Source organism: Periplaneta americana, chromosome 14 (assembly GCF_040183065.1).
Source record: "Periplaneta americana isolate PAMFEO1 chromosome 14, P.americana_PAMFEO1_priV1, whole genome shotgun sequence".
NCBI classification, from domain to species: Eukaryota; Metazoa; Arthropoda; class Insecta; order Blattodea; family Blattidae; genus Periplaneta; species Periplaneta americana.
In genome coordinates, this window is record NC_091130.1 from 106,391,880 (window position 1) to 106,404,574 (window position 12,695).

Consider the following 12,695-nt stretch of genomic DNA (forward strand, 5'->3'; position numbering starts at 1 on the left):
TCAAGCACACTAGTGTCAAAATTAGAAAGGGAGTATTCATTTAGCCTGCTGTCCCTTTATTTCTCAAGAAAAAAATTACGTGCTCTTTCTCACAAAATACCCATAGGTTATTTATGAACACTTTAATGTCCCTATTCCTTTGTCTTTAATATGTAGTATGAGTAACAATGTGATTAAAATTGGTATTTTACTACGTATTCCTCCTATACCACCTACAAATGGGAAGAAGGAATATTCGAAAGCAGTATGAAGGCAATTTAGACAAGATTATCATTACTACTAATGAAAACGAAGATCTGTTATTGCAGGACAGACTGGGAATAATATTAATATAAACAGAACGAGTTATAATTTACTCCTAAAATACCAACATACATAACCTTCAAAGTACTCAATGGTGAAAGTATTAATACTAACAGGAAAGTCGGAATTGATTTTAGACTGAAGAAAAGACGGAAGTACGTATTACAGTCTAAAAGTAGTTTTATCTTAAAATATGACAAAATTCAAGCAAACTGTTTAAAAAATCATACTTTAATACTACTGTTATATCAGCAATACTCCATAGGTATCTTGCATGTATTTTCTTCCATTCATACCTCAAAGGCAGGAATTTGAAGCAATTAACAGATAAGAAGCCACCACAAGATGGAATTCTTAACACTTACAAATAACTAGGAAAGCCACATATCACAGACTCTGGAAGATTATAATCAATATTAATTTGTTATCCATTTGAAAAAACTCTTCCTTATAATATTTAGATTTATCTAAAAAAAAAATCTCTCCTGCTTAACACACAGTAATATTTCGTTCTATAAAATTCTATTCTTAATCATGACAAATTTCAATTTGAGGTTATTATAATCAGTTACATATTACTTTCAGCATGGACAGTTGATGGGGCACTTTGGGGAATGTAATGAAAGAAAGAAAATAATAACCAAATAAAAACTGTCCTTACACTCACAAGTGGAAGTTGGGATTTGTGGCCACACAACTTGTACAATTTTACCGTTTTCTTGTTGAACGTGGAATTCCCGTGAAAGATTCTTCCAGTGTGCTCTGGCGGCCTCTTCCTTTCTTGGCGGCAGTCTTCTGTTTTTTTGTCCGACATTTATTAGCATTTCGTAATTCGTAAGCTCGCAGGGAACCTTTACTTCTGTCGACTATCCTGTCGGCAGCATCCCATTCACTCTGCAACCTCAGTGCCAGCTCCAAATCTGACTGCTCCTGTCTTATTAACATTTCAATTCGAGTCTGCTCTTCTGAAGTTAACACAGACTCGTTTTCATCTACAATTGTTGTAATCTCGTCTAAATTCCTGTCATACCTCTCTAAAACACGTCCTTCTTCCAAAGGTCGAATACTTGGTGAAATATCAGTTTTAATCTCATTATTATTGTTATTAATTTTCTTTACATTATTTCTATAGTGATTAAAAGATACTTTTTCATTTTGATTAATACTAAGCTGATTCATTTTAAAATTGACTCCAGCAGATGATGTCTCCTGTCCCTTCATCTGACAACTTATACCAACTGGGGTTTGGCTGCCAGATTCTGGCTCCACACCGATAACTCTTGCCACACTTGGATCATCATAATTTACTTCATCATCTGATTCATCTTTGCCTCCAGTCTTTCCAGCTACTGCAAAACTACAACTATCTTCCTTCTCTGAACCGCCAAACCTCCTATCATGTCCTCCGATATTTCCTTCAGCCTGATTATGTACAATTGCTATTACTTTTTTCCCTCCACAGTCTTCCTCATTATACGAACTTAATCCCACTGAAGAGAAATTTTGTCTTCGCACATCCGTAGTAATATCTCTGCGAGTTTTCTTTCGTGGTGATTCTACATCCTCAATACTTTGTTCTTTCTCACTACTGCCACAGCTTAACTTGGAAGAATCTATCTTCTGCCAGGAGGATGATTTCCCTGAAGACATCAAAAGAATTAGATTAGTTCTGTGGATTATCCAGTCAAATAAAAGTAAAGATGATCTACAGAAATCAATATATCAGTTACAAAGAATAAATGAGATGCATAATTTTAAAATTTCAGCACATAAAACAAAGACAATGGCTTTTAATAGAAAATACAGTGTCAGAACTAAAATTACTTTAAATGATACACCTATAGAACAGGTCACTAGTTTCAAATATTTAGGATGTGAAGTCACTTACAAACACACAAGTGAAGGTAGAAACAAACTTCCAATGTTCCAACAGATATGTGGTACAATAAATAGAACACTGAAGGGTAAAACAAGAAAAAACACAGAAATTAAGTTTTATAATGTAACAGCAGTACCAGTTCTGTTATATGGATCAGAGACCTGGATTCTCACAAGCAATGACAGAAAGAAATTGCAAGCGTCTGAAATGAAGTTCCTAAGATCAGTCAAGGGTTGCACTAGGCTAGATAGAATTAAGAATGACGACATAAGTGAACTAAATGTGGTATCGCTGGAAGAAAAGATTTGTAGCTTTAGAGTTGTGAATTGAACATCTAGAGAGAATGGATAGCAACCAAATTCCAAGACGAATATTAACATATAGACCAAAAGGAAAAAGAGACCAAGGAAACGTTGGAAAGAGTCACTGTGAAACCAGAATAGGCTTTAAGCCTAATCCCTGAAATGAAGAAGAAGATATTATCCAGTTCCAAGATCAGAGGTCTGATAAAAGCATCTATGTTCCTGAAAGAGATAAAGGGATAAAGAGATGTTGCAATAATATACTGTACTGTATATCCTCAGAACGTCAAAAGTAAACCACTTAGGTTTTTCAGTTACACAGAGTTTGTATTGAAAGAAAGATATTTGCATACCGCATGACGTGGTAGGAATGAAATGAAAATCCATTGCTGATAAAAACTCAATTCACAATGTTACAGACAGTGTTTTCTCTGTTTAAAATAACATTTTGTTCATTTTTTTCTAATTTCTGAAATGATACACAAACACAAGTTTGAAACAGTGTTTACAAAACTAATAATAAAGTAACCACAATGCATATTACGTTCGTGGGAAAAGTGCACACTCTTACGTAAAAATAATACACTGCTTTCCTCAATTCTATTTATAATACTTCTGATTATAAACGGCCATAATGTTGTAACTGTGGTGCTCACCTCTAAATGCTGATATCGGAGGACTTATTCCTGATGTCCTCAACACTCCCTTCAAACTTTTAATCCTATCCAGCTGAACTTCCATTAGCTGCTGCCTAAATGATGTGCTGAAAAATGACATATTATGATGTGAACTGCCAACAAAGAAAATTTAAGGTAATATGGGATTATGGACTATTCTGAAGATTATTTTTCTAACCTAGATCAGAATTACACACGTACGTTTTCCAACACTTATTACAGTAGAATGAAACAGGACTACCGTATTTACTAACGTGTTTTCTCCCCTCGAGTAATTTCTCCCCAAGACTTTTTAGGACATGTTTTACAGAATTTTATTTTCTTCACGTAATTTCTCCCCCTTACCTTAAACAAAATTGGACACTCTTTTTCCTTTCAAAAGCGACTTTCATAAAGATTCCAAGTATTGAAAAAAATAAGCATGATTACTATGGCCCAGATGTTTATGACATGTCATATTTTCTTCCTTAATGTTTTTTTCGTAGCAAATTTAAGTTAAACATGATTTCATCTATCTGATTAGAATTATGTATTTTTTATTGGTCATATGTCATATTTTCGCTTTTTAAAGTTTTTTGTCATTGTTCATATTATGGTTATATTTTCAATCATTTTTCATATTTTCCCCCATGGTTTGTCATTCTTACTCCATTTTCATTTATTTTCTTAAGCCATCTCGAAGATGAGTTTTGAACCCCCTGAATTGTTGTTTGTAATTTCTCAGCATTTTTTTTTTTAATACTTAAACAAAATATATATTTCTGTGAATTAGGAGAAAGAGAGAGAGATGCGTAAAAAGGGACAGATGCAAAGAAAGTGAATGGAGAAATTAGGATGGCTACTGTCAGTTTTCGTGCCAAGGTCAACTGTTTCTGTAAATAACTTTAGAAGGTAGAAGTGTCTTCATGGGGGTGCCAAGGGGAAGGGGTGACTGAAAGGAACAAGCATCCCTCAGTTATTGAAAATATTTCGCTGTATAGTGTTGTGCTCCATCACTATCTCAATACTCTCAGCTTATCATGCCTAAAACTAACAGTTCGATAATCATGCCTAAAACTAACAGTTCGATAAGTAAAAAACTGCAAGCATTTGTACGGGAGTTTGGAGGTAAGCAGCTAAGATTTCCTTCAAATAATTTTACATTTTTTAAGAATATGTCTTATAAATTTGAGTACACTATTGTAGATTTGAAGATGGCTTAACTATGAAGTTATAAATTTCTCTTGTGAAAAATTTACTAAATTGACATAACTTGTTCTCCCAAAATATAGTCATCAAATGTTATTTCATGTGTTATAAATGACATTTCAGTTATGTTTTTTTTTTTTTTTTTTTTTTCGTCAGATCACCATGAAAGCATATAAATGAAGTTTTACTGTATATACTGTATGATAGTTCCAGTCCTTATGTACTTCATCTTCACCCCATACCTGATCGAACATCTTTGGTAATGTACATATTAAATTCTTTTTCTCCTAATTATATTCAGTAGTTGCCCCTCCTTAATAAGGAGCTGTTTTATTCTTTGATGATCTCAACCCTTGTTGTACATCAATTTCGCAGATAGGTTCGTAATTTAGTTTTCTGAGGTGTTATTTTTTTGACACCCTAACTTTCTGAATTTCGTGAATTGTCATATAAAAAATCGGGTATGATAAATGGGTGTACAGTAATCAAGGATGAAAAATCTAATTAAATTATATGATTCTTTGCTACAACTGATAAGAGGTAAATGAAATTTTAACCCACCATGACACCCAAAAGGGTTGAGACTGAGAACAAGAGAATTTCCTATTTCTCGTCAACTGTCTTTGAAGGTCAAGTGAAAGAAGACATGGACAGGATATTACATGAAATGTATGTCAGAGTCTAGACTTCTTAAAACTATACCTGAAGTAAGTAGTTGTCTCGTTGGATTCATTAAGTGTTTCATACGCTGCACTTAAATTCATTGGAACTGCCTTCACTACCATCGGCACAAGAACTCTGCCATCTGAAAAATCAAACAATTCGGAAAAACACTTATGATACACATTTACCACAGTGCAGTAACAATAGGGAACTGCTACAATATTATAATCATTTTCAGGAAAACAGCTTCATGGAACTTACACAGCAACTGTTCTACGGAGCAGTAAGCACAGAAATCTCTGGGATAGTGCCAGCATCTGCATCTTTCGAATATGGCATCATAACAATGGGATAGCACCTATCAGTAGTGTGCTAATGAGTGCTCTATTAAAATGTAACTTCCTTGCATTAAAATCTCCAATCTATATCACAGACACACTCATTGCTAAAACTCCAGTTGTGAACGAAATTCCTCCATGGAAATGGGTGATTCCAGAACATAGCATACAAATTTCAGGAAATCATTCCAAAAATGATCCTCCATACATTCTTAAGTTAGATGCCATAGAACTACTCTGCAGCACATACGAGGCCTGTCTAAAAAGTATCCGACCTTTAATTTTCCCGTGCAAAGTAGTGATTCTAAGGTGGCGCCACTGTGCATGGTGGAAGGAGGAACCGTAATGCGCATGCTTGAATTTTTTCACCGCATTCGCTTGTGCCAGTCATTGGCTGGTGGTCGCCAAGTAAGGTGCTGTTCTAAGTGTTTGTCGGATTTAGTTTTCTCGCAAGATGACTGAACGAATTGAGCAAAGATACTGCATCAAATTTTGTCAAAAGCTTGGTGATTCTCAAAGTCAAACAATTCGTAAGATTCAGCAGGTATTTGGGGAAGATGCGATGGGTGTAACACAAATTAAGGAGTGGTTCAACCGATTCAAAGATGGCCGCACATCAGTGGAGCGTGAGCAGCGTTGTGGCAGGCCCCAAACTGCTCGGAGTGCAGCTGTTGTTGAGAGGGTGCGAAATTTGGTGATGGCAGATCGTCGTTTGACCGTGTTGGAGATTGCCGAAGAGGTTGGAGTGAGTAAAGATTCTGCACATGCAATTGTGCGTGATGATTTGAACATGAATCGAGTGGCTGCGAAATTCGTGCCCAAGTTGTTGTCCCCGGAACAAAAAGACCTCCGTCGTGACGTTGCACAGGACCTTCTGGACACCGCCAACACTGATCCTGGGTTTCTGGAGATGAATCATGGGTGTACGGGTACGACCCAGAAACAAAAAGACAGTCGTCGCAATGGAAGCATCTTGAGTCTCCAAGGCCGAAGAAAGCGTGGCAGGTGCGAAGCAAAATCAAGGTGATGCTGACTGTTTTCTTTGATGTCCGTGGAATTGTGCATCACGAATACGCACCGGAAGGACAAACGGTGACAAAGGAGTACTATCACGATGTTCTCCGGCGACTCCGTGATGCAGTTCGGCGCAAAAGACCAGACATGTGGACGGCGAATAACTGGCACTTGCATCACGACAACGCCCCCGCACATTCATCCCAATTGATCCACACTTTCTTGGCCAAACATGGAATTACAACCGTTCGCCAACCTCCCTACTCTCCAGACCTGGCTCCTTGCGACTTCTGGTTGTTTCCAAAATTGAAGACACCACTGAAAGGATCCCGTTTTGAGAGTAGAGAAGAGATAATGCGGAACGCGACGACGGAGCTGAACACCATTCCAAAAGAAGACTTCCAGAGGTGTTTCCGGCAGTGGAAGGATCGGTGGGCTAAATGTGTGCAAGCACAAGGGGCCTACTTTGAAGGGGATTAGGGTCCCAACCCCGTCAGGTATTTGAAATATTTTTTCTGGCTAAAGGTCGGATACTTTTTAGACAGGCCTCGTATAAGGATCACCTTCAAATTTATACAGATGGATCTCTAAATCCTAATAATGGGACATCAGGAGCAGGGTATTATATTCCAAAATATCAAGAAAGTTATTTCATACCATGTTCATCCTCCTCCAGTCTTGACATTAAATTGCTAGCTATTGATGCTGCTCTTCAGTGTGTTACTCAAATTTCTGAAAAATCTATTTGCATACTTACCAACTCCAAGGGGGCTATATTTAATACAATTAAATATGTACCAAACCTATATGCACAGAGAATTATTCCAATTCAGAAACAACTAAGTAAACTAAAAAAACTCCAAAAGGAAATAACATTTCAATGGATACCTAGTCATTGTGGTATACCTGGAAATGAGAAAGTCGATAATATTGCAAAACAGGCAACATATTTGCAACCAAGATCTCTTCAAGTGATATCTCTATCCAGTGTCTTTGCTTCAGTGAAGTCTCATTTTACAAACCTATGGATCAACAATTGACTCTCTTCTGACAAAGGAAAAATTTTACAGTCTGTACAAAAGAAACCAAATGACCTGGAAATGTACAAAAACTTGCCCAGACATGTTCAAACATTTTTACCCAGAGCCAGAACAAGTCACATTGTCACTCAATTGTACCTACACCGATTTCAGATTTCTGATAATCCTACTTGGTTGTGGTGTAATAATCATGATGAAGATCTGGAACACATTCTTCTATACTGTCCATCCATAAACCACAAAAGAAGTAAATTAAAATCATCAGTATCAGTTGCAGAAGACACAGCCCTATAGTATATATTGACTACACCCCAACTCTGGCTACTAGCAACAGGCATCTATAATGAACACCGATCAAAATACCCCTCATTTCTCATGAAAAACAACAACTGAATAGACTACAGTGGACTATAGTGGACTTTATGTTGTCAGCAAACAGCTGGATACATTACGAAGATTGATTGATTGATTGATTGAAAATCTCCAAAATTATATTTTGCATCTTATGTAACTAATTTCGTAATTAATGATTAACTGATAACATTTCAATTTTCATATGACAAAAAATACAGAAAACAGCATCAGATATCAATACATGAATTATATGAAGCGAGCACAATTTAACAACAACAATAATAATAATAATAATAATAATAATAATAATAATAATAATAATAATAATAATAATAAATTTAGCTTCCCTTATGAATAGAGAGAATAGAGAGCTGATTACAGCCAAGACTCACAGTACATAAAATAGGTGGTTGCATCGCACAAAGTAAGAACTACAAAATTAGAAAAAGGAGTAATAAAATATAAATTTATATTCCAACAACACAGATTATTTTATCTTTCTATTGATTGCACACTGCAACCAGGTGCTTTCAAAACCCTATAAGATCAAACACTGCCTCCTACTAGAAAGAATGGTTTTTATGATAGAGATTTTCCAATGCCGAATGACGTAAACAAGCATACTTGAAGCAAACTAAATGTCAACAGCAAATGATACATTACCTTCCATGCCTTGCAATTTTTTTTTTCCCCTGCAAACGAAGATTATCCTGACAAAACATGTTTGCACATATCCCTAACAGTACTACTCACTTTGTTTGAAGGGGTTCAAGTTGGTTCACTGTGTCTTCAGTAACGACATAGCATAATGGACCACACAGAATTTTTGTCTGAAGGAGTTTTTCGATCGAATGTAAAATGGTATAATTGATAATTAATTTCTCTCACACAAACACGTTCAAAGGCATAAAGCATCACCATGCATCACTTCATTTATCACATGTTCTTGTGAAGGAAAACAAATTAATTAATTAATTAAGAGATTTTAAGTAAATCGTTATTTTGTGTTATTTTTTCAAACAAGATTGATTATTGTTTAGTCAAATTAATTATATTTCACGTGCACAATTTCAGAATGTACTGACTTATAGAAATGGATATGAACAATATCTGTTTAATAATTCAGAACGCAGACCACTTTCTCTGTATCCTGGATGCTTCGAAATTTCTTTTTCTTATTAAAGTTGCATTCTATAATGAGATGACTGTAGCATTCGTAACACCATAATTATATAGAAACACAGCAAGCACATCAGGTGTTCTAATAATACATACATCAATACTGTCATATTGCACCTCCTCACTAGTTTCACTGCACTAAGGTACAAGGTTCAGTTTATAATCTTTTCATTGTAAGAATAATCCTACAGTAAACAATGGCACGTGACTGAAGTGAGGCTTGACTGGCCACAATTTGGCACCAGAGATTCTCATAAGTGATCCTGCCCACCCCTGTATATTCTATTTCATGTTAAACATTTCCCGTTTCTCGTCAGAGTAGACCTAACATCACTACTACACATTCGTTTGCTTAGGAAACTGTTACTTTATAATTTATTAGTTGGAACTTATTATATGCATTCAACACTATTTGTTTCTCTGCGGTTTTGAGAGAGTTTCTACTCTTATGTTCAGTAATCACACACACTGAGTATGCAGAAGCCATACTAACACGTGCTTACGAGAACAAGCTCAAGTGGCGCCAGCATATTACAAGAACAGACTACCTTGGCATTACTCTTAGTATTCATCCGTTTACAACATAAATAAAATATAAAAGTAGTGTTTTACATATGAGTGAAGCTGTATGTTTCGTTGTATTTAATAACTAGAATTCAATTTTTGTTTTCAAATAATACAAGGTTAAGATTTCCAAATACAGAACTATATTTTACTGCGTTGTGTGTTTCGATTGGGAGTCAATCACGAGTATGACAGCCACGTGTTTGTGTTTAGATTAGAATTTTTCTTACAGCGAAAAAGGTATAGCATTGATTACCACACTTAGTTTATGAGAAAACAGAAAAAATCGTAAAAAATTAATTTTATAAATGACACCATTCAGAAATCCAAAACGAAACCAGAAAAGACACGAACTTTAAAAAAGAAAGGCTTTATCAACCCCACTGAACTCTATCAAATTTCAACTGCATTTGGCAAAATCTGTTGCAACAGTCAAACTTACCAGGTAATTTCTTTGGTGGTGTGCGAGGAACACTCTTAATAGGCTTGAAGTGATGCATTTCCTGATTGATGCTATCATGGCTTCCTGTGCTCATGTCACTTGTACTGCGAACCTTTTCTGGCTCTGTAATAATAATAATAATAATAATAATAATAATAATAATAATAATAATAATAATAATACCGGTAAAATAATAATAATAATCACCATCACCAATAACAACATAGGCTTACATATTACCAAAATATAGTAGAGACCCGATTATCCAGGTTATACAGGTCAAGGGCAATCTGGATAATATGGAGGGGTGAAAGTGCTATGTGGTTTTTGATTTTGTAATCTTAAAGGGACAAAGGTTGGACCCAGTAATATAGAAAGATGTTACTCACATGTACATAATAAACGAATTTTTATTCATAATACAGTACAGTATGTAATGAACTTTAAAGAACTTTGTTATTGTTCAATACTGTATATACGTACTCTACTGTAATTAAAAAAAAAAAGATCCAGATAACACGGAAGACCAGACAATCAGGACTCTACTGCATGTGTATAAATACAGTACCTGATACTGTTTTATGTTTGTTATTCCCAAATTTAAGTTTGAAGCTATTATCTGAGGTAGACACAAATTTTCCACTTGACATCACTGACTGTGAAACTACGTAAGAATCCATGGGTCCTCTCATGTGTGTCAAGACACTGCAGTGAGCTCTGTTCTTATTCTCCTTGTTGTCCATTTCCACTCTCAGTGGATCTTTCTTAGCAACTGATGAACTACTGCAAGCACCCTGTACAAAAACATTACAAAGTAAATATTTTCAGAGATTCATTATTTTCTATAAAAAATTACATTCCTCATTACCTAACCTCTCTGAGTACATTAATCTTCTTTACAAAAGCTGACCATTAAGTTCTAAAGGGTAGGCAGCTCATCCCCATAGGGAACACGCACATCAGATATGCTTGCATTCATGGTTCAATGACCCAGACATAGACATATTCTGCATTATACTAGACGAGAACAGGCATGTGTTTAGTTAGCTTAGTTGATTTCCAGCTTGGAGCCTGATAAGTTGAAAAAACTCTCTTTTAAAGTGTAAGTGAAAGTGCGTGTTCATTAAATTTTGTGGTAGTTCATTCATATGAAACCCCAGAAGTTTTTATACACGAACTTGGAGACAATACAAGAAGAGAAATTTCAAACATTACAGCAATAGAACTTATGCGTACAAATAACATTTTCAACAAAAGATATCGAGAATTTGTGAATGAAGCTGATTCTGAAGATCCCTGCAGACTTCCATGCAATGCTCTCTCTCTTCAGCACTCAGTAGTTGTGGAATGAACTTTGCCACAATCCTTCTCATGTTGAATTCATCAGACAAAATCGTCTGGCACAATGTCGCAGATGTCATGAATGGTCTGCCTGCGATCTTGTACGATCACAGCCGAACAGCAGCGACATTTTCGGGTGTAATGCCAGTTGATGGCCGTCCAGAATGATCATCATTATCAACCGATGTTCGGCCATTTTTAAAACACTTGAACCACTCGTAGGTTTGGGTCTGGCCTAGATCTTCGTCTCTAAATGCTTGCTTTAACATTTGATGTGTTTCTGAAGAAGATTTCCCGAGTTTGAAACAAAACTTTATGCAGATGTGCTGCTCCCTCAAATCTGTCGTGAAATCACAATGTAAGCAACACGTAACAATGGAAAAACACTTACAAATACTAAATGCGTCCACTCAGAACAAAGCCACTTGACACACTGACTCATATGAGATGTATGAAGTGTCACCTAGCGGCATTTTGTTGACTAGCACTCGGTCGGATGCCACTTATGAATTTCAGGAACGTTCGGGTAGCACCTCGTATGAACATTGTTAATACAGACTTTTCCTCTTCTTATAGTTTTGCTTCTAAGGACTTCCTGTTCAATGGAAATTTCCACCCTTCAGTACAAAAATATTTTTAAAAGAACCTGAAGTTCTGCTTTTCTGCCTCCTGTGCGTGCCTCAATAGTGCATAATGAACACATGAACCCCTTTTATCCTAAATAATGCATAATCACTAGGTCCTGGGAAAAGTATTGCTATCAGCTTAGTATGCAACATAGCATACCTACTTTGAGAGGGACTGGGTAAATAATGATAGACAGCGTGACACTGGCAATAGTACAGTTTGGTTCATGAGAAATGAAGTAATACATGAAAGTCTCATTATTTGTGAGTCTTTTTGACTAGTTTTCAGTGATTAGCTATAAGCTTACAAAGTGCAATTCTAATTTATTCTCATTAAGAGACCTAAATATTTCATTGTACTTGACATACTGGTAATAATATTATTTACGTGTTTATGCTTTGCAATGATCTACCAATATCGTTTTCAAATTTCTGAACGAAAATCCCTTTCTGTTATCTGACAGCAATGTTTTATACATAGAAAATGTATGCTCCACATCTGCAGATACAACTGGAGCATATTTAAAATACTTCATATCACTACAGCTTATATTAACACTACTAGAAGAACATTTATTTGACAGAACATCAGCAATTTTACTAAGGGTCTGCTATCCATCATTTGTGTCCAACATTATTTTCATCTTTGCAGATACATGTTTCCCATCATTTTCAACGCGATTCAAGTTACTAACAATATTTGTTACCAAGTGTATTGAGTCACGAGTTCTGCGCCAGATTTTTCTAAAGCTTCAATAGCAGATGGCAAAAACCCAAAATTTGAC

General features: G+C 35.7%; 1 protein-coding gene across 2 annotated transcripts in view; it reads right to left on the reverse strand.

Annotated features, from left to right (window-relative positions):
* Positions 1-516: 516 nt before the first annotated feature.
* The window catches only part of LOC138713612 (E3 ubiquitin-protein ligase RNF169-like), a 35,519-nt gene continuing 23,340 nt past the window's right edge, over positions 517-12,695 (reverse strand). For both annotated transcript variants that reach the window (XM_069845836.1, XM_069845837.1), the window contains 5 exons: positions 10,512-10,737; positions 9,944-10,066; positions 5,052-5,154; positions 3,141-3,247; positions 517-1,943 (listed from right to left, as the gene is read on the reverse strand). In XM_069845836.1, coding sequence (XP_069701937.1) covers positions 1,012-1,943; positions 3,141-3,247; positions 5,052-5,154; positions 9,944-10,066; positions 10,512-10,737 — 1,491 coding nt within the window. In that variant the 3' untranslated portion in view covers positions 517-1,011. The remainder of the gene's footprint in view (positions 1,944-3,140; positions 3,248-5,051; positions 5,155-9,943; positions 10,067-10,511; positions 10,738-12,695) is intronic.